Source organism: Cornus florida, unplaced genomic scaffold (assembly GCF_030987335.1).
Source record: "Cornus florida cultivar Cherokee Brave unplaced genomic scaffold, ASM3098733v1 CherokeeBrave_3.0.0_Hap2_Chr11, whole genome shotgun sequence".
NCBI classification, from domain to species: Eukaryota; Viridiplantae; Streptophyta; class Magnoliopsida; order Cornales; family Cornaceae; genus Cornus; species Cornus florida.
The window spans coordinates 96,231,808-96,255,769 of record NW_026775581.1 but is presented as its reverse complement, the minus strand read 5'-3'; the positions used below and the strand labels follow the sequence as shown (position 1 = coordinate 96,255,769).

At 33.5% G+C, this 23,962-nt stretch overlaps 1 protein-coding gene and 1 pseudogene across 1 annotated transcript; both read left to right on the top strand.

The window, feature by feature from the left end:
* Window positions 1–5,381: 5,381 nt before the first annotated feature.
* On the top strand, window positions 5,382–6,253 carry LOC132281608 (uncharacterized). The gene is made up of 2 exons (XM_059783300.1): window positions 5,382–5,612; window positions 5,699–6,253. Exons 1-2 carry the CDS (start codon window positions 5,382–5,384, stop codon window positions 6,251–6,253), a joined length of 786 nt encoding a protein of 261 aa, XP_059639283.1.
* An 8,940-nt stretch (window positions 6,254–15,193) lies between these two features.
* Window positions 15,194–23,396, top strand: LOC132285403 (pleiotropic drug resistance protein 1-like; annotated as a pseudogene).
* Window positions 23,397–23,962: the final 566 nt, after the last annotated feature.

Sequence of the window (23,962 nt, the reverse complement as noted above, 5' to 3'; positions counted from 1 at the left end):
GGGACCTATTATGTAGGGGTAAGAAGAGTGGTGGTCTTGGTATTCGGAACATGGATGTGACGGCCCAAGTTTTTGTAAACCCGGTGCGTTAGTGATGACCAAAAGATGACCCGATAATGGATCCAAAATACAGAAGTGAAATGTGCAAAATGACCTTTATAGATGTTCATCATCCCTAAGGCACCCAAAATGACTTCCTATGAAGCCATGGATCTCAGATAAGCCAAGCAAATGAAGCAAGAATGCCAAACCCGAAAAGAATGAACCAAGGGTAAAAATGGTCATTTCAAACTGAAATGGATGCCACCTTGCATACCATTGGAAAGATAATAAAAAATGAATGACGTCGGACTCAAGAATCACCTGATTCGGAGTCCGAACGGAAATGTTATGAAAAGAACAAAACAACATTCTCCATTTAAGAGATACCATGAACCTATCTCACTAAAACAGTAATAACTCTCACTATAAGTGGAGTTTTGAAGTTTGGTTAGAACCATTGGAAAGTTAACTTCAAGCTCTTTAATTTAGGCTCAAGAACGACCCAATTTGGATTAAGAATGAAGAAATTATGACCATCTGAAGTGGATACAAGGAAACTGTCCAAGCAAAAAGAAGTGAGATGGTCCCAGGGAGGATCGGTGGACCGAAATGCAACCATCAGTCGGCCGAAACTCAACCGTCAGTCGGCCAAACCCCAATTATCAGCCTGCCGAAATGATGAAAACCCTAAAATGGCTACTAGAATGCTCCTCAAGCATGTAAAAGCCGGCTGATGGACTTCATCAGCCGATCGACGCCTCTACTGCTGCAATTTAAAAGCTGCTACAGAGAATGAAAAGCTCACCCCGATCCAACCTTGATGCATGTATGTGTCCCAATTGATTAAAAATGAGTTTGAAAACGTTTTACAGCTTCATTCCAGTATAAACAACATGCCAAAACTTACTCCTATGCATGAATTTTTCATAAAAATCCATAATTCATCCATAAATAATTCAAAAGTTGAAACTTAAGAGTTTTATGAAATGTAAGCATGCCCGCAAACGTAAAATGATGTTTTAGATGCGTGACAATGGCCTACGGCCCCATTTCAATCCATTTACAAAATTTGACCTTTCAACCCCCATTTTCATAAAATAGGCAATTAAGGCAAAACACAAGCTTTTAAAGCACACATGCAACTTGAAATTTAATGGCCATTGGCCTCATGTTTTATATACCAAATAAGCTCCAAAAGTATGCTTAGATACACATTACATGTCAAAGAAGCCATCTTAACTTACAAAATACCATACATCCATGGTATACAAAATATATAACATCCAAAAGTAAGCATGCTAAACAAGTGCATGTCCATAAGCAAAAATGTTCCAAAGTGCTCATAAGCCTCTAAGGATGATGAGCATCCGAGAACATTGTCTCCTTACCTGTAAAATAACCCACAAAACTAGGGTGAGTAATCAAGTTACTCGTAGGAAGAAGCATATGCGTATACCCTAAAGTTTCAATGTCATTGCAAGATCAATATAGACGAATATAAGGAAGCATTCACTTAATGTCTATATTCAAGGTGTTTTAAGGAATCATCTTAAGCTAACTTAATGATTATATGACAATGCAATAACCATACCAATGTACTTAACAACATTAATTCGCAATTAACCAAAATCACAAGTCACAATTAAACATTGGTTGTCAACTTGTAAATAAATGCGAAATCAAATAGTGAAAGACTTGGATATCACGTCTCGGAATGAACCAAGATCAAAACGGTTATTCAGGGCATTAACCCGCTGGGAAGACCACCCTAGTGTGCACTATCTCAATTGGGGAGAACTCATACCTCCCGCACTAGAGCCAAACTCTAGCCATGTCACTTGTAACAATGTCCCAAGAGAATCCAAAATATATCAAGGTCAAAACTTATATACAATAATTTAAGGCATATATACCACCTTCCATGCACAAGTATTTTGAAACCACACAAAACATGTCTTAAGGCTCCAAGTCTAGAATGGCATAATAAATGACAAGTATTCCTCATGATATAATGTATAAAACAATATCACCAACTTATCTATTTAAATCATGCCTCAACAATAAGCTTTATATACTAATGCTTAACAATTTAGCAATAAGTTTTTTTTTTAAAAATCACAATAAGTCCTCAACAAGAACATAGAATTATCACTACAATAATATAACAATTCAAGTCAATAGAAATTGTATAAGGCATCAATAATTCTATAAGAGTTTTATATTATTACCACATGTGAAAATATTAGAATTTAGCACACTACTAAATCATATAATCTTTCTACACATGGTATATACATATTATACATGCTTAATCAATAAACCCTAAGTCAAAAAGTGAGGGTTTCTCATAATATGCAAGACTTGAAGTATAAATATACTGTGATGACTTGAATTTGTGAAATTTTAATTTAATTATTTTATGAATTTTAGACTGTTTAAATTAATTATTTATTTATTAAAATTAGTGGGTTTTTAATTTTGATTTGTTATATATATATATATCATTTGGAAAGCTTTTGGGCAACTTTTGACTTTGGTTCTTTTTACACGTGGGTTTGTTGGAGGAAAGGTGAGAGAATGGGTCTTTCATTTGGTTTATTTTATATATATTGTATATATATTTTGTGTTCTAGATAAGTAGGTGATGGGTGGCAAAAGGAAAAAGAAAAAGGTGGACTGGCCAAAATAAAAAGAAAATTGAAATATGGCAATTGTAATGATTTTGGTGGAGCCCATAAGGATTTATTTTACCAAAAATCAATGATGTTCACATGGGTTTGGTTTGATGGAGTGAGATTGTATTAGAATGGAAATGATGTTCACGTGGGTTTGATCAGGCGTATTGGAATGAGATTTTTTTTGTACGGTGAGATATATTGTGTCGGTGGAAAAGTCTTTAAAAGCTAAGTATGTGTGTGTTTTCAGTTTGTGTGAATAACAGGAGAGAAATTAGATAGAGAGCTGAGACAGAGAGTTGAGAGAGAGAAAAATAGAGTGATGACAAATAAGCCCCTAGGGGCAATTGGGCGTGCGCATGGGGCTGTCGTGGCCTCTCGTCGGGCCGCCGCGACGTCAATTCTTCTTTTGGGCTTTTCTCCTTCGTCCGGACTCCGATTCAAGTGAATTTTTTTTTGAACTTGACTAATTTTTCACTGTCTTTCCAACGCTGTACTCGGTTGCACCCAGTTCTTCCTGGATAATTACCAGTTTACCCTTTTTACCTTAAGTGCTCGTTTTTCTTCGTCATGCCGTTTCTTCTTCATCCGGACTCCGAATCATGCGATTCTTGAGTCCATCTTGATTAGTTTTTCGTTGTCCTTCTAGCAGTATGCTCGGTGGCACCTGAATCTACAATTTTTAGAAATGACTATTTTGCCCCTGGGGGCTTATTTGTCATATTTTCGATCTTTTTTTTCCTCATCAGTTCTTGTTGAGTTCCACGACCTCATGGAAGGTCACTTTGACTTCTTAGAGTCTTGTTTTCTGTTTTCGCTTCCGCATTCGGATCCGTTGTCGGATCATCCTTACAATTCATCACAGGACACGCTGGTCTAAAAACCAGGGTCGTCACAAATGCATATTTATTTTGTTATACTCACCTGTATATGTTTATGTTGTGAAGCTGTTTTGTTAAACCTCCATGAAATTCTTGTTATGGTTTTTCCTACTGGGACTTTCAGTCTCATCACCCTTCAGTTTCAGGTACCGAAGATAGACGGGGATCGTAGATTCGGGCTTAGGCTGAAGAGTTGGCGTGAAGGATTTATTTTATTTATTTTGGAGATTTTTTTGTATATTTGAGGAAATTGACTTTGTATAAAAGACGGTATTATTTTTGGGATCCTGGGTGTATTTTGATGTATTTGTATTTGAATAAATTGATGATTTTATTGGAAAATTCGGGGCGTGACACATACTACCACCCCTACCTCAATAGAGAATTGAATCTCTATAATCCCAAGCAACTAAGCTCAAAAATGGAAAACAAAACAAGGGTTTTGAAGAAGAGAGTGAGAGGAAACTTTTGTCTCCCAAGGTTAATGGTCAAATGTGAATGGAAGGAAACCAAAATGAAGAGATAAGCTATTAACCAAGCTTTCCTCCAATGGTGGCTAGGTTAGGGTTTTGAAGAAGAAAATGAGAAAGGTAAAGTGAAAATGGTGAGTGGAGGATCTAGTATTCCTCCACTCACTATGTGTTCTTACATTACCTGACTCACACACACAATGCAAGACACAATTGTGAGCCTACACTTGTCACAATCCCATGGCTCCTTCCTAGGCTTAATCTTAAGTCTACACTTGTCAACCATCTAAGCCAACAAGTGCACCTATCCTAGGCCAACAAGTGGATGAATCTCCACCCTTTAAATGTCACAAGATGATGCTACTAAGTCTCCCCACCCAAATGCCAACAAGTGACTCTATGAGAATATGACACTTGTCATATTTTTCAAAAATTGCAAAAAGATCATTTTTTCAAAATATCTTACAAATAAAATTGCAAGATGGTCTATAAGATAAAAAATAATTATTTTACATAATTACACTAAAACCCCAAAATAAAAAAATAATTACGATAAAGTATGCATCCATGCCCTTTTACGAAAAAGTAAGCAACTAACATGTATTTTCTACAAAAGTAAAAATACAAATGTCATGGAAATCAAATATCGTGGATGCATGCAAAACTGAAATCAAATTCGAGCACAAAAAGTGAGGTTTTGCAAAGAAAATGATAAACGGGAAAAAGACAAAATAGGGAAAAGGACGAAAAAAGAAATCACTGAAAAAAAAAAGAAAGGAAGGAAAATGACCAGGTCATTACACTAGAGGCATTTAATTTGGTGCTTTTAGCAAAACATGCTTGGCATTTTCAGGTTCAGTAGACGAGCCTGCTGTTTTAGTTATTGAGGCTAAGTATTTTCCTTCCTCCTCTTTTTTGGATGCGCCGCTAGGCTATAATCCTTCCTGGGGGTGGCGAAGCATTTGATCTTCTCAACCTTTATTGCGTTGTGGATTGAGATCCTTGATTGGGAATGGTCTTTCTACTCGTATTTGGGAAAATCATTGGGTTCTTGCGCTTTCTCAAAAAATTCCACCTCTGACATGTTCTATTCCATTTTTTTGGGTGGTGGATTTAATTTATTCTTTTACCCGTACTTGGAAGGAGGATGTCTTGCGTAGTTTGTTTTCTCCTCTTGTGGTTCGCGAAATTCTAAAATTACATATCAGTCGTTGGGATAAACCGAATGTTCTAATCTGGGGACCTGAAAAGTATTTTATTTTATTTTATTTTATTTTTTTTCTGTTCGTTCTACTTATAAGCTTGCTCTCTCGATGACTAATTTTTCAGGTGTTCAGGTTTCTAATGGTTCATGGGCTTCTATATGGCGTTGTTACACCTTATTTAAGGTGCAACATTTCCTTTGGCGGTGCTACCATCACGCGCTGCCTACTGCGGTCTCCTTGATAACGAGGGGCTGTGGTGTGTCATCGTTGTGTCCTCATTGTGGTAGTCAGGAGGAGACTGTGATGCATCTTTTATTCTTATGCCCTCATTCTTTACAGGTTTGGAAGCTGTCACCTTTCCGTTTTGATTTTTTCGATTATAATATTTCTTCTTTTTGGGAAGGTTGGACTTTTTTTTTGTTTAGGCAGCTGCAGCTTCGTCTGATTCTGCGGGGATTCTTAGTTTGATTTCTTTCTGTGCTTGGGGTATTTGGAAGGCGAGGAACCACTTAGTGTTTGAAGGGGTGCTCTGGGAGCCTTACTTGGTTGTCGAGCGTGCGGTAGCAAGTTTTTGGGAATTTCAGGAAGCCAGGTCTCACTGTTCTGCTTTTCATCCTGTTTCAACCAGTCCTTTGGTGGGTTCTTGGATTGCGCCTCCGATTGCACAAGTTAAGTGTAATTTCGATGCTTCCTTTTGTAGGGGTTTGTCCTTGGGAGGGGGTGGGGCAATTTTTCGTGATTTTCGCTGCATGGTTCTTCAGGCTATTATTTTCACGCAGTTTCGTGCCTCTTCGGCTCTGTCTTTAGAGTCTCTTACTCGTCAGCGTGTGGTGTTTTGGGCTTCGAATTTGGGTTTTACTTGTGTTTGGTTTGAATCTGATGCTAAGGCTATTGTTGAGGGAGTGCTGAATGAAGCTGTGTCCCCATCTGAAATTGCTTCTCTCTGTTATGATATTCGGCGGGATTTGCAGTTGTTTTAGTCGACGTATTTGTCTCATGTTTGTCATTCTGGCAACAGGGTTGGTCATGCTTTGGCTTAGCTGTCTTCATCTTCTATCCAGATGGATCACCTTTTATCATCGATTCTTTCTTCAATTCAGCGGCTTGTTCTCGAGGATGTTGGGGGTTAGTTGTAATGGTTGGGTTGTTTTGTTTTGTTTTGGGCCTTTTGGCTCTGTTGTCAAAAAAAAAAAAAAATAGAAAAAAAAAATATAAATAAATAAATAAATAAATTATTGTTGTTGCATGATATTACAATATTGCATTTAAAAGTAGGTAGACAAAGTGTGACAGATAATCTGAGTCTTCCGGTTAAAACTCATTAACCAAACACTAAGAAAAAAATTTGAATTTTTTTTCTTAATTTAGGTTAAGTGCAAAAACCTCCCTGGCAATATATATTATATGCCAAAGAAACCCCTATTAAAAAAGAAAAAAAAAAACATATCACTCATTGTATTATCCATCTTTTAAACAAATTACCCCTTAATTATTAAATTTGATCAAATTATTTTTGAAAATTCCCAAAATGCCCTTTTATTTTGTTTTTTTTGTTTTTTTTTTTTTTCCTCTCCATCCTTTCTCTCTCTTCACTGCCTGTCCAAAACCCACCTGAACCTCAAAATTTGGGATACCAGAAAACTGCTGAAAAAAAAACGTGTCTACAGACTACACTGCTATATATACAGGGATGAAATTTTTATTTTTATTTTTATTATTATATAGCACTAATTTTTTATTTTTATTTTCAATTATATACTTATAAAATTTTTACTCTGGCCTCCAAAATTATAAAAAAAAAAAAAAAAAAAAAAAAAAAAAAAAAAACATTAAATTCACTTTTGTCTCTCCTCCCACAATTTCCTAGATCCCTCCCTATATATATATATATATATATATATATATGAATAGGATGCTGTGTAATGTGAACTATCCATTTCATGAATCTGCAAACCTTTTCTTCCACGGAATCAAACACAAGAACTGGCTGTCAAAACTCCTTGGACTGGACCAATAAATTTTTTGAACATCATCCAGCAAGCCCATTGATTTTCCCACAAGTGATTCAATTTGTTCTGTATTCTCTGTTATTGATCTAATATATATATATATATATATACATATATATGTATATACACTTTGCATCATGTTCCAACTTACAGATATGAGATATCCATGGTTTCTTTTGTGTAGTATCTTAGCGATCAAAACAAACTTAGAGAGAGGAATCCAAGTGTTTGAGACACAAAAACCATCAAAACTTGCATCAATATATATGCACCTATATATAAGCACACACTTTTCGTCAATTAAACTGATTTGGTTTCGTATGTTAATTAGAGGATTTTCTTATGGGTCAGTTTATGTGTAAGAGAAGAGAGAGAAGATAAGAGAGGAGAGAGAAGATACTCTAGTATCTAATAGTTGTAGAGAGAGATTGTAATAAGATATAATATAATCTTATTAATTTTTTCTTCTTCATTATTATATTTTTATTTTTTTTATTGAAGTATTTTAGACATTTTAATTACTAAATTGTACATAATATTTTTATTTGTATAAATTAAAATAAGAGAAATTAATTGTACATTTTATATATTACAAGATTTTTTTTGCACTTAAGCATTTAAACTTTAAAGTAAAACTATGAAGTGAACTTTGACAAGAGTGAGAACTCTCTTTTGTTAATAATTAAATTAAAATAATTTTAAAATTTTATGAACAAACAAATCTTTTAATAAAAATTTCAACTCAAACGTGATGGAGAATTTGTGACTTTTGTCATGAGAGCGTCTAGATACACATTTAGTAAGTATGAATTCATTTCATACCTACCAAGTAACTATTTTATCATGACTTAAGAGTCATCTTCCCCCGCAAGGCAATTTAATTTAAGGTGGCCGCCTTAATACAATTATATATGGTGTGGAATAAAACAATGTGGATTTTTATGAACAAATATAGCAAGTGGATAAAAATAATACACTTTAAATAACATTTTGAATGAAATATACCATTGGAGTAGAATTGCTAAAATATAATATTTTGACATTGTAGTTCCTATCAAAATATAGCTTTGACATAAAAAAAAAAAAAAAATAGTATTTTGTATTGGAGATACTCTTCCAAGAGTCTTTCTCTCTGTTCTAGTTTCATTTACCATTTTCTAGAAAAACCAAAGTTGCCTTTCGGATTACAAGTAATTTACAAACTACCTTCTAATGAAGATAATTTTGCTCATCCTAAGGTTGACCTAGTCGTTTTTTTTTAACAAATTGGGTTGGGAGACTGATCTCATGTTCTGAACGTTATGATCAAATCTTATAATTTTTAGGAAAAAAAAAAAAAAGGACTTAATAAATTTTATAATGACAAGTGAAATTGTTTGAATTCATCTGACTAATTTTTTTTAATAATTATGTTAAAAGATGATTTTGCATGACTATTGAGTTCAACCTTCCCATTTAACGATTAAGAACACGAGTTTATGGTGAAAAACACTTTTATAATAACTTATTTCAATTAATTATTAATAAAATCGAAACCAACATATCCGTTTGTATTGTCTGTAATCAAAATTTAAATTATTTGCTTTAGGAGGGACTCACACTCCATAGATTTTAGTAGACTTCGGAATCATTGAGAAATGTCTTATTGATGAAATGTCTTGGCGTTGCCGTTAAGGGCAATATGTAAAAAGCAATGGGGAAAAGGGTAATTTAGTCAAAAGGGTTTGTATCGTAAGTCCAAGTTTATAACATTTCAAAACTGTAAGAACTAAGAAGCAATGATTTTTATCATCATTTTGGTTTGAACATAAAATAAACAAACCAGAAGCTAAGAAAAAGTCCCTTTCAGTTTCAGGGGAGGGCATGTGACCAAATGAATGGGCCAGACTGATCCACTAGTTTTTGTTGGCATTTGTAAATGCAAACATTTTGGTCCGTGGTTGAATGCAAAAATACAAGTCCAGCCCATAGGGAATGATCCAATCACACACTTCACCTGTATATAGGATGACACTTCACTAATAAAAAATTTCAATTGGATATGTTACAGTTCTATAATTTATTTTAATTGGTAGATTTATGTTTTAGAACTTTAGATTCTTAAATGTTCAAATTTTTTGTGAGGTTCTCTTTTAATTCTAAAAAATTATAAGAATATTTTTTAAAATTAGGCACCATAAAAGTGTTGTTATAACCTCAATATTATTTTTTAATTTTTTTTTTCTTTAAAGTGATTTTCATTTTAGGTGTTCTTTTCATTCTAATTTTTAAAAATAGTTCCAATGTATTTTCATTTTCTTATAGATGCTTCTTATATATATACATATATATTTACAAATCTAATCCATATAAAAATAATTTTTAACAACATCACATCGAATGAGTTATTTGTATTTATGTTAATTTGAGTTGGTATTTTCCTTATACCAGTTTTATTAAAGATACTGCATCAATCAATCGATGTATAAATAAATCAATCCAACAAAAAGAACACAAAATCTTAATACGTAAATAGGTCAATTAAGCAAAAGACACCAGAATGGCCTCAATGCACAATTCTTCAATAAAATCAATGAACAAAATAAATCAGGCTGACCAATCTGATGACCATATCTAATTGAACAGATTGAAATGATAACAAATCCTTGAATTCTCCGATTTTGCCATTAAAGAAACCCTAACTTGAAGTACAAAAATCCTTTTTAAACGAAAAAAGAGAAAGACAGAATTATAAATGAAAGAATCCTTTCAAGAAACAACAAAGTATTACATGAGAATTAAATTAAAACCCAAATCAAAACACTTGCACTGCATTTGAGATGAAGTTTATACATACATACACATCAACCAACCTTGAAGTATTGGGTTTTCTTCAAGATTTTAACAAACACAGTAAGTGCTTGGAGATATTGACAAGTTAAAAGTGAAGAAGACCACTTCTTCATTACAAGATATTGACCCCCAAGAAAAATGGTTAGTACTATGAACAAAACAAACCATCAGTTGTATTACCAAAACTCTTTTAAGGACTACATACATACGTGTACACACAGATGAGATTAGATCCAAAATTATTTTATTTTATTTTATTTTAGGCTTCCTTTGGACAAACATGACAGAAAAAAAAGGATATCATTCATTAGTTTAACAAAAAAAAAAAAAAAAATAGAAAAGAAAGAAAGAAGAAGAAGAAGAAAAAGAGGAAATGATAATAATAACCTTTATTCATATTTGGATAAATTATGAGAGAAAATAAAAGAAATTATAGTATTCTTATTTGAAAAAAATAAAGGAGAAAAACAAAAATAATGAAATGATAATAATTAAATTACTATCATAACTGTTTTATAAAATATTATAAGATAAGATACAAACGGTATAAGAGAGTAATTTTGGTATTATGAAAATATTACTTATTCGCCATTCTTTCCCTCCAAATCTTTTCAATTTTTTGGAAGATAATACATGATAACTATCCCTTCAAATCTCTTCCAATCATTTCTTTTCAAAAAATACCCAAATACAATTTTCATAGTTCTTTCTTTTCTTTTTTTTTTTCTTTTTTTTTTTTTTTTTGTACTTTTCTTTTCAAATCCTTCCAAATTACTCAATCCAAACAAGCTTAATGCATAGATAATTGTACCAAAAATTAAAAGTGAAAAAAAGTTATGCAATTTGCCCGTGTAATTGAGCTTTGTCAAAATATATTAAATTATTTTTAATCTTGCAGAGATGACAAGTGCTCTACAGTATCATTCTGCTCCACTATAACTTTTTCAATAGGAAAGTGATAGTAACAATTTTCTTTTCATTTACTATCGAAATGGTTTTTTTTTTTTCTCTCTCTCTATCGTTTCATTTCCGTTTTGATTTCAAGAAGCAACAACCATACGAGGTGAGGGAGGACCATCCATTCTGTTTTTTTTAAAGAAAATGGGTGGTGAAGCATTAGTGATGTTGACTTCTTCTTGTTCCTGCTCATTATCTTCCAATTCCTCATCTTCAAAATTTCAAAGAATAAAATATAAGATGAAAGAACAAAATTGTATTTGACAATTGAAATAAGTTTTCCAATATATTATTGTGATTTGGCCCAAAAATCTTAACCTCCATTGATGATCGCAATGTATTGTGTGATTTTGTTTGAAAAGAAAGTCAATCACATGTTATTTACAAATTTATTATAAGAGTTGTTACGTGATTACTCATCAAATAGTCACTTATTTATATTTATATTTTAATTTTAATGAACTATTCATAACTTTGTGGTAAGTAATTTTGTTTAACATATAGCTACTAAAGTCTAGTTCTCCCTATTCTTTACTATTTTGTTTATATATTTAACTCAATATTATTTATTATAATATTACTTCAAACTTTTAAAGCAATTATGTCACAAGTTAAATTAAAAACTACAAATAATATATGCCATCGAATAATAAATTATCCAGCCTTAGCTTTTTTTTTTTCTTAAATAAAATGCACTCATAAAATTCTAAGAGTTATAATCTTTTCTTATACGGAATATTTATCTTAACTATACTTAGAAAATTTTCAAAAGGGATTCAAATTACTTGTGTTAATGGTCCTCCTACCTAAAGTTTATGACCATATACACTTACACATCTACCTTGTTTTCCTGAAGACTCGAATTTTTCTCACCAAACACTTTAAGAGGTAAAAAAAATATTATTGGGCCTTCGTAGCGGAAGCTTATACTTAATCATCTTTAAAAAAGAAGAAAAAAAAAACTAATTTTAATAAAGTCCAATAATTATATATAAATATATATAGAGTTGTATCAAATTCGTATAGACTTGAGTAGAAATTAGTGATACGAAACACTGATTATCCCATATTTACAATATAAATAATCACATGTTTTTCCTGTTTAAGTTAAGACTCAAAAGTCAAAACCCATTTTTCTCTAAGTCCAAAACAAAAAAACAAAAGAGTCAAAATTGAAAAGAGTGGTACAAATGTATTGGCCCCCTTTTGTGTGTAATATTCAATAGTTGGTGGTTCACCGTTCACCCCACTCAAAAAGCCCCACTAATTAATTACCTCACGGCCTGCATCACAATTGCGCTAACTATCAAACGTATATTCATACACGTAAAACTCAACCCAAGAATATTTGTTGGTTTGTAAGTAATCACAAGATTTGGAAGGAAAAGACATGGCCTTAAATTTTAGATTTTCTAGTATATTTGAATTTGAATTTGAATTTGAATTTTTATATTTTTCATTAATTTGCATAAATTCAGCTTGAGGATTTGGAACTTGCAAGGTGAAATGGATCGACATTTGAAAATAAAAATGAAAATCAAGGACTAATTATTCACACCATATCACTTGATTTGTGAAGGTTAAATGTTAGTTCGAATTGAACCATATTTGATGTGATGTGTTTTTTACCACCGGCTAATTTGGACATTTTGAGTGGAGTTTCAAAATTTTGTCCTTTTCCAATATTGGTACCATCTCAAATATAGATCTAATTAATTTAGATGCTAGTATAGATGAATTGGGTTGAAACTTTTTTTTTTTTGACATTATTTACCTAACGTGTTTGTTCTCATAATTTGATAATTATTTTCAAATGGTCATGTTATAGCTAGCATTAACAGGATAACAATGACCCTCAATATAATAATTGGAATTTGATGGTAAAAATTAGTCCTTTTATATTCCCAATTCATATGGTTTAACCCTTTTTTTTTTTTTTGGAATTTGATGGTAAAAATTAGCCCACTTTTAGAGCTCATTTTATATATATATATATATATATTAATTTCTATAAATTTAGCTAGAGTATTTGGAACTTCAGTACAAGGTGAAATGGATCAACATTTGATAAAAAATAGAAGAGAGAAAAATCAAGGACTAATTAATTATCTGTATCATACCACTTAACTTGCGAAAGTTAAATGTTGACTAGTAATTTTGTCTTTATCTATTAAAATACACCGTGGAGATTATATCGCACGTGATGTGATTTTTATAAAAAGAGTGAGCCCCACCTGATGTGATCTGATTTCTACCATTCACGTGAATTAAATTGGCCAATGTTTCCAAATCATTTTTCCGTGGAGTTGTATAATTTTATCCTTTTTCAATATTGGAGGCCATTTTGAATGCAGATCTAATTATTTAAATGTTGGTATGGATGAATTGGGTTCAAACTTTTTTTTGACATTGTTTATCTAAAGTGTTTGTCCTCAAATTTTGATAATTCATAATTTAATTTTCAAATGGTCATATTATAGTTAGCATTAACAGGAGTAATTGGAATTTGATGGTAAAAATCAGCCCTTTTTATTTTCCCAATTCGTATGGTTTCACTTTTTTTGTTTGTTTGTAATTTTTTTCTTTTCCCTTTTTTTTTTTTTTTTTTACCAGTTAAAGGGTCGCTATAGCATAACACGTGGAAATATGGAATATGGACTTTTACGCATATGCTGGCATAACATCTTCAACCCAATCAAATACTTGAAGCATTTAAAGCCTCATCTCCTCTACATCTGCATCTGTTGTGTTACACTTCACCATAGTTAGCAAAATATGGTACGAAAAAAATACGAGTATAGAAATGTACGAATATAATTTGATATTTTTTTTAAAATACGTTCAAAAAATTCGATAAAAAAATACAGAGACGTAAAAATATAAATACAAATACATATGTATATAATACGTTATATACTTTAAAAATTCGGGATTAAAAATTTGGCTATACGCATCTTATTATTTTCTTATATATATATATTTGTAAGGACAATAAAGAATAGGTAACAAATAATAAAATAAATATATTACAATTGACAGTATCATAATAATCATAAAAAAAAAAAAATAAGTATATAATGTGATATTTTACTAAAACATCTAAGGGGTGTGGTGATTTAACAAACTTCTAAAATAATAATAATGATAAAGATATTAACAAAATTTAAAAGATCTCACAGCAAAACAAAAAATCTATAGGAGTGTGGTGATTTAACAAACTTCTAAAATAATAATAATGATAAAGATATTAACAAAATTTAAAAGATCTCACAGTAAAACAAAAAATCAAATAATATATATATATATATAGCAATGATTAAAAATCATAATTGGAGTGACAACAATAAGAGATTGCACAACAAATAACATTATTTTGATGGCTTGAAAGATAATGGCTATACCAAGCAAAAGAGGGTAGAAAAGACAATAATTTGTACAACAAATAACATTATTTTGATGGTTTCAAAAATAATGGCTATACCAAGCAAACGAGGGTAAAAAAGACAATAGCTTGTGTTTCAGAAAAATACGCTATTAGAAACGTGAAGTTCGTAAACGAAAAAATAATAATAATTAGGTTACGAATTAAACGGAGCAACCAAAACGAATAAACGTGTTAGATATGGGGTGATGGAAAAAAACGAATATTTTACAGTATCCTTCAATTCTGATAGACAAACGAAAATATTTTCCCAAAATTCGTACGTACGCATTTAATTCGCGTATCATACGGGAATTAACTACCTAGGCACTTCACCCCATCTATATATATGTATGTATGTATATATGTATGTATATATTGAACGAATTTGTATATCTGATGTGTGTGCTTCGCTTGCATTTGGCTAAGCAAGAAAAGTTAGAAATGTCTTTGATACAGGAAAGAATGAGAGATGTAGCATTACAATTTGGATATAACTTCCCCCGCCACTTTCAACATAAAAAAAATAAAAATATTGTGATAAATCTCTCTATTTGAAGCATTAAAAGCCGCCATTCTTTTACATCGGCCTCTGTTGCTATATATATATATATATATATAATTTGCCTATTTTCAAAATTTAAAGTGTTCTTGACAGGTTAATTTCTCAAATACCTTTTGAACATAGGTAGAGTTTGGAATATACAGGAGAGTTAGAATTTGGATCTCTCTTATAAAATAAAAGGGATTAAGCTTATCAGAGTACAGAAAAAAACAACCACCATCTCTGATATTCGAGTATATTTGGCAAAAATTTATTTTCTTTAATTTTTGTTTTTATTTTTTCTTCTTATTTGGGTAGTCATGGATGGTGGTGAGCTTTATAGTGTAAGCGCTAGTTTTAGAACCAATAGCTCTTCAATTTGGAGCAACAATGGCATGGAAATTTTCTCGCGATCTTCGAGAGACGAAGACGACGAAGAAGCTCTGAAATGGGCTTCTCTCGAGAAACTTCCCACTTACAATCGCTTAAAGAAAGGCTTATTGTTGGGATCACATGATGGTGCTTCAAGTGAAGTTGATGTTCACAACCTTGGACTTCAAGAAAGGAAGAATTTAATGGAGAGATTATTGAAAGTTGTGGAAGAAGATAATGAGAAGTTCTTGTTAAAGCTCAAGAACCGAACTGATAGGTAAGAGTTATTATAATATATATATATATATATATATATATATTATTAGGTAAATACTCAAACACACCTCACAAATTGTCCGCCACGGCTCTAAACCCTCACTTCTTTCACACCCACATTTCACAAATTGTCTACATAGGCTCTAACCCTACTAAGATCTGAAGATGGTGAGATGGAGGCAACCTTACCTCCACTAAAAAGGGTTGTTTTTAATTTTGAAACCATAACCTTTAGGTCATAATAAAGCAACTTTACGGTCCCACTGCAGTAATCATAATATCTTTTGCACTCTTGAACCATACAGACATTCATACACATATATTACATATTAAGTCTTGAATCATATATTTGCTTTTGCTCATAAATGCAAGTTTCTGTTTCTGTATGTAATTTCTCAGAGTTGGAATTAGTCTGCCCACAATTGAAGTCAGATTTGAGCATCTAAATGTTGATGCAAAAGCTTATGTAGGAAGCAGAGCTTTGCCATCTTTCATCAACTTTTCTGTTAATATAGCGGAGGTAACATATGGAAATTTCGTTCACTAGCTAGCTCTTATTTTACAAATTTTGCGCAAGTGGTTCTTCATTCTAATTTATCCTCTGTTCAAAAGGGTTTGTTGAACCATCTCCATATACTTCCAAGTAGAAAGAAGCATATGACTATTCTTCATGATGTTAGTGGAATCATCAAGCCTTGCAGGTGAGTCTGTGTTCCTCGTCCGATTCACAAATCAAATTCTGATTAATTCAATTCTCTTCCCATTTTCAAATTTTGGGCAATTTCATTTTTCATGTTCATAGGAAGTTTGTCTTTTTGCAGAATGACATTGCTTTTAGGTCCTCCAAGTTCTGGAAAGACCACTCTGTTGTTAGCTTTAGCCGGAAAGCTCGATCCTGATCTAAAGGTAATGAAATGTGACTGCAGCATAAAATCTTCTATATATATGTTCAGATTCAGCTTGTTAGTTCGAACTTCAATGTGAAAATTGACATTCTCCTTTGAATGCTAGTCTTCTGGAAGGGTGACTTACAATGGCCATGACATGCATGAGTTTGTGCCCCAGAGAACTGCTGCCTACATCAGTCAACATGATACGCATATAGGGGAAATGACTGTGAGAGAAACCTTGGCATTCTCTGCGAGGTGCCAGGGGGTTGGATATCGTTATGGTAGGTTGAAAATTTTCCTTTTTATTTCTTCTGATAACTTCAAGTCTTCAACCGAGATCAATTAAGTATATATATTGATTGTTCTTTCCAAACATTTGCAGAAAAGCTAGCAGAGTTGTCAAGAAGGGAGAAAGCCGCGAATATCAAGCCTGATCCTGATATTGATATCTTCATGAAGGTAAGAAAGGAGCTAATTCAAAAAAATTCTCTAGGAAATGCACAACATTGATACTAGTTTCAGGAGAAGATAAGTGAAACTAATCCTCTCTAAACTAATGTGACACACATAAATCAATGAGTTCTTGAATCAACATGGAGTTTCCACAATCTGATTCCACTTTCTACGTGAATATTATGTTTTGATCTCCGCCACAATAGCTGTGTTTTTTTAAGCATGACTTGTTCTTACATTTGAATTTCATATATGTTCAGTTTAAAATCAACTAGAGTCAATCATGAATCATCACTGTATAGTTTTAATGTTTTTGGAACTTGTTTTCCTTCTCGTGGAGAAATAATTCTATTATTAATGTTTCTGATCGAATATCCAGGCAATAGCAACAGAAGGCGAGGAGGAAAGCGTGATCACTGATTATATTCTAAAGGTACTAGGACCACAAAGCTATTTACAATATCTGAGGGTGGCATATAGCGCCGCACAAATTTATTCATTTCCTTCCTCTTAAACTATAGGTTTTAGGACTAGAAGTCTGTGCAGATACTATGGTAGGGGATCAAATGATAAGGGGTATTTCTGGAGGACAGAGGAAACGTGTTACAACAGGTAAGACATCTCGATCTCCAAAGTTGAAAAAACGAATACAAATTTCTAGTTCTTGAATTTTACACTAATGGTAAAAATATTTCCATTAATGCGTTTTAGGAGAGATGTTGGTTGGACCAGCAAAGGCACTCTTCATGGATGAGATTTCTACTGGTTTGGATAGTTCGACAACATTTCAGATTGTGAAATCGCTAAGACAATATGTCCACATTCTTAAGGGAACTGCTTTCATTTCTCTCCTGCAACCAGCACCCGAGACTTATGAGCTATTTGATGACATTATTCTCCTATCTGATGGCCAAATTGTCTATCAAGGTCCCCGTGAACAAGTACTTGACTTTTTTGAATTCACGGGTTTCAAATGCCCCCCGAGGAAAGGAGTGGCTGACTTCTTGCAAGAAGTAGGTGATCTCGTTTGCTTGGTTTAAAAAAGAAAAAGGACCATGAGTTTCAAAATAGATGAATTTTATATACATGTATTTTAAGTCTTGCTAATTATAGTATTACAGGTGACATCAAAGAAAGATCAGAAGCAGTATTGGGCATGTAAAGATGAGCCTTACAGTTTTGTTACAGTTCATAAATTTGCTGAGGCGTTCCAGTCATTCCATGTTGGACAGAAACTAGGAGACGAGCTTGCAACCCCATTTGACAAGACCAAAAGTCACCCAGCTGCTTTGTCAACCAGAAAGTATGGTGTTAGCAAGAAAGAGCTCTTGAAAGCGTGCACCTCTAGAGAATTTTTGCTGATGAAGAGAAATTCATTTGTCTATATCTTCAAGCTCGCACAAGTATGCCTTCCTTCATATATCTATATAAATATTATGATTTTGGTCCTAGTGTCATTATTAACGATACATTTTTCTCTCTTTCTTATAGCTTACTGTAATGGCATTGATTACTATGACCCTCTTCCTAAGAACTGAGATGCACCGAAATTCAGAAACTGATGGAAGGAACTATACTGGTGCTTTGTTTTTCAGTCTGAGTTTTAACATGTTTATTGGATTACCCGAGATTTCCTTGACAGTTGCAAAGCTTCCAGTCTTTTACAAGCAAAGAGACTTTTTGTTTTATCCCCCATGGGCATATGCACTTCCCAGATGGATCTTGAGGATCCCCATTACATTATTAGAGGTTGCCATTTGGGTATCCCTCACTTACTATGTTATTGGATTCGATCCAAATGTTGGAAGGTAAGAATTAAAGAAAAATGAATCTCTCAAAGACTTGTTCAGCTTAGTTCCCCATATTTCCCTCTGCTCCAGATGATAACTAGTCAAATGTTCTCTGCAGATTTTTTAGACAGTACTTGCTCATCTTACTTGTCAACCAGATGGCTTCTGCATTGTTCCGATTTGTAGGGGCAATGGGCAGGAACATGATTATTGCAAATACATTCGGATCATTTGCATTGCTCACACTTTTCACATTGGGTGGCTTTATCCTATCACGAGGTGGAAAACATGAATCAATCTTGAGAAACAACTCTTCTCATACTTTTAAGACTTCATATAATATATATATATATATACTTTTTTTGATGCAACAGAGGATATAAAGAAATGGTGGATTTGGGGTTACTGGATGTCACCATTGATGTATGGGCAGAATGCAATTGCAGTAAATGAATTCCTTGGGAATAGTTGGAATCATGTAAGTTACTAAATTTGAGTGTGTTCTTCTTGTATTCTCACACACATGTTTGTGTCTCAATCAGAATAAGCTAATGTTGAATTCCTCAAAGGTTCCCCTGAATGCAACGGAGCCACTAGGAGTCACAGTTTTGAAATCTCGAGGGTTCTTCACTGATGCATACTGGTATTGGCTAGGAGTAGGGGCCTTGTTTGGATTTATGCTGTTATTCAACTTCTGTTTCAGTCTGGCTCTCACTTACCTAAACCGTGGGTATCTCTGCCTTCTGTGCTTCAAAAAGTTTTGAAGTGAGAGTTCATCTAATAGTGTAGTTTTAAATTTTCAGCTCTTGGGAAGCCTCAAGCTGTTATACCGGAAGACAGACACAACAATGCAAACAATGACCATTCCATCCAGTCATCATCCGGAGAAAACAGCTCTCTTGGCGGAATTGCACCCAAAGGTGATGGAGTTCCTATAAAATGATCATGTGTTACTTTATATACGCTAACTAGTATAATTTTTGCATGCAGAGAGAGGAGATCAAATTAGGAGAAGTATCACAGTGGGATCCTCATCCTTGAGGACAAACGACATTGTTAAGGCCAATCAGAATAGGAAAAGAGGAATGATTCTTCCATTTGAACCGCATTCTATCACCTTTGATGAAATTAAATACTCTGTTGACATGCCACAGGTAACTAAAAGCTTGCACAATCGATGTGTTTGTGTGTGTTTGAAAGCAGAAAATTACTTATTTTAAGGTAACACAGTGTAAAAGCAAGGAGTGATTGTATAAATATGACCTGTAGGAAATGAAAGATCAGGGTGTCCTTGAAGATAGATTGGTGCTTCTGAAGGGAGTTAGTGGAGCTTTCAGGCCAGGGGTTCTTACAGCTCTAATGGGTGTTAGTGGTGCCGGTAAAACAACTCTGATGGACGTGCTCGCTGGTAGGAAAACTGGTGGATGTATTGAGGGTAACATTATAATTTCTGGGTATCCAAAGAAGCAAGAAACATTTGCTCGAATTTCTGGGTACTGTGAGCAAAACGATATCCATTCTCCTCATGTTACTGTCTATGAGTCCTTGCTCTACTCAGCTTGGCTACGATTACCTCCAGAAGTCAATTCTGAAACCAGAAAGGTTAGTATTTCTTAAGCATTTTTTTTTTTAAGAGTTGAAAGTAAGCAAAAGAGAGAGAGAATCAGGTTATTGAACTTGACTTGGTTGTGCTCTGGTCGTACTAGAGTTTATCTTGAATTCAACAGGAAAGTTGAGCCTACTATGTGCAATTTCAGCTGGTCCAAATTTGATCAGATTTGAACATTATGTCTTCTTGGCTTGACTGCTAAGGGAGCCATGCTTAAGGAGTTCATGGGCATCACTTGGCATAATAGAGCATTTTGCCTTGATCTACCAATATTGTTGTTGAACTGACAAGATATCTTCACATTGCCTCACATGGTGCTGCTAAAGCTACTCATTTGCTATGATATTTATTTATTTATTTATTATTTTTTTTTAAAAAAAAAGGGAAATATAAGCTAAATGAAAGCATAAATTGTTCAAAACTGGCTCTAGACGAGTTTTACTGGATTTGCTCAATGAGCAGTTCTATATGTGAGCGGAAACATAATAACAGAAGTCTCTAGATTCAATTATTTATTTTCCTCCTAAAACCACCAACTAATCACTATACGAAACTTCTAGCGGTGAAGGATTGGTGGAAAAAAAGGAAAAAAAAGAAAGAGTACTAATGTTGCATTTGACTATTTAACTCTCACTCGTTTTGGCAGATGTTCATTGAGGAGGTCATGGAACTCGTGGAGTTGATCCCATTAAAGGAAGCACTAGTTGGGTTGCCGGGTGTGAATGGCCTCTCAACCGAGCAGCGAAAGAGACTAACCATTGCTGTTGAACTGGTGGCAAATCCCTCCATAATTTTTATGGATGAACCAACTTCAGGGCTAGATGCAAGAGCTGCTGCAATTGTGATGAGAACAGTTAGGAATACCGTAGACACAGGAAGAACTGTTGTATGTACCATCCATCAACCAAGCATTGACATATTTGAAGGTTTTGATGAGGTAAGAACTGTTAATCTATGATAAGAATTAGCACTGTATATGATTTCATTCTGTCATATATGTACAATGTATTGACATATAAGAAATTGGCTTGCAGCTTTTCCAAATGAAACGAGGAGGACAAGAGATATATGTTGGGCCACTGGGTCGCCATTCTTGCCATCTAATCAATTATTTTGAGGTGAGATGAAATGAAATATAAAGGAAACTATGACTAATGACATTATACTTCTAGCTTTAATTGGTCAAAAATTACTCACTAGCACATTGCTTGCTTTTCTTACAAGGGAATTGAAGGAATAAGTAAAATTAAAGATGGCTACAATCCAGCAACTTGGATGTTGGAAGTTACTACTTCAGCTCAGGAAACAGCTTTAGGGGTCGATTTCACTGAAGTTTATAGGAGTTCAGAATTATATAGGTTGGTTTAAATATAAAACACATAATTGAGAAGCTATTCTTACAAGCATTAGAAATCTGATAAATATTTGGATAGCCTTTTCCCAGTTGCACTTCTAAGTTTTGTGATATTATTTTCAGGAGAAACAAAGCTTTAATCAAAGAATTGAGCACACCTCGTCCTGGTTCAAAGGACCTTTATTTCCCTACTCAATATTCACAGTCATTCTTCACCCAATGCATGGCTTGCCTATGGAAGCAACATTGGTCATATTGGCGCAATCCACCATATACTGCAGTGAGATTTCTTTTCACAACCTTCATAGCATTGATGTTTGGGACAATGTTCTGGCGCCTTGGTTCCAAAAGGTGAGTTATAAAAATAGAATCAAAGCAGTTAAAAAGTTCAAACTAATGTATTCCCAATTTCCATTTCAATCTAATCTTGATGTATATTGCAGGACGAGGCAACAAGATCTTTTTAATGCTATGGGTTCTATGTATGCTGCTGTTCTCTTTTTAGGGGTCCAAAATGCCTCATCGGTGCAGCCAGTGGTGGCTGTTGAACGAACAGTCTTTTACAGAGAAAGAGCTGCTGGAATGTACTCGGCTTTGCCATATGCCTTTGGTCAGGTATCTAGTATTCATTCACTACAAACTTCACAATTCATGTAAATGATGTATATCTTATTTGGTCATGTCCCTTAATGAAATTTCTTCCTCCGTTGCAGGTTTCTATTGAGCTTCCATATATTTTTGCACAAGCTGCTGTATATGGTGTTATAGTTTATGCAATGATCGGATTTGAATGGAGTGTTGCCAAATTCTTTTGGTACTTGTTCTTCATGTACTTCACATTATTATACTACACATTTTACGGTATGATGACTGTGGCTGTGACTCCGAACCAACATATTGCTTCCATTGTTGTTTCTACATTTCATGCATTATGGAACATATTTTCAGGATTTATAGTCCCGCGAAGTGTAAGTCCTTACAATACCATTTTCTTTTGATAAGATGCAGAGCATATAAAAAGTGAAAACTAACTATATACTGTCCAAATTTTCATTGCCAACAACAGACGATGCCAGTATGGTGGAGATGGTATAACTGGGCTTGCCCATTTGCTTGGACCTTGTATGGACTGGTTACTTCACAGTTTGGAGATGTTAAGGACATGCTTGACACGGATGAAACAGTTGAAGATTTCTTGAGGAGATACTTCGATTTCAAACATGAATTCTTGGGAGTGGTAGCAGCTATTGTAGTTGGTTTTACAGTTCTTTTTGCATTCATATTTGCCTTTTCCATAAAGAAATTCAATTTCCAGAAGCGATAAGGCGTCATTCTAGTCCAGATCGTCCAAGACTCACATTAGTATTTGGTTACAAAGAGAGGCTAATACATAGCATCTCAACTCTCAAAAAGATGGTTTTAGTTTCATCGGTGGTTTGGGTAGTACTTAAATAGCAGGTTTTCTGTTAAATCAACATGTATGCAAAGTCCTCTCAATATGTTATCCCTATAATCCCCTATTGTACAGAAATATATGTCAAATAGCGAATGCTTATGTAGTTGGTTAATTCTTAAGTACATTTCTACTTACCAGTTATTTCTAATTCCCGTCTATTTTTGGTGCTGTTTTTATTTATTTTTCTAACAAAGGAAATATCTCAATGAAGCTCTTTGCTACTATGATGAGAGCAATGTTATACCAAGTCAAAGTTATGTGTGTCTGTCAAACTAAAATGATTACTTCTTATTTATTTATGGTTCCAATGTCTAAATATTTCAAGGGTTTTGATATGCATCTTTAATTAGAGTATATAATCATAGATTTTTGCCATTTGGTGAAAAGTTATCAGTTCAAGTACTAAACCGTTTTTAACTTGATAATATGAATATTCAACTTCAAATGATGACATGAAAATTTCAAAACAGAATACTGCATATTTTTTAGAAAAATTAAAATTTGAGAAAGTATTAATCCTATGATGCAGTTTTGAATTCTCTTCAGACTGTTCATGTGGGGCTCCTTGTCCGAGCTAAAACATGTTTTAAAAGTTCCATCCATGTGAGAGTGATCAAGCCCAACGTATTTCAAAGCAATTTACTCTATAAAAATGGACAATTAACCCCTTTTTTTTTATTTTTTTTTATTTAGGATTTATTTCACTGACCGCCCTGTCCTTGTTAA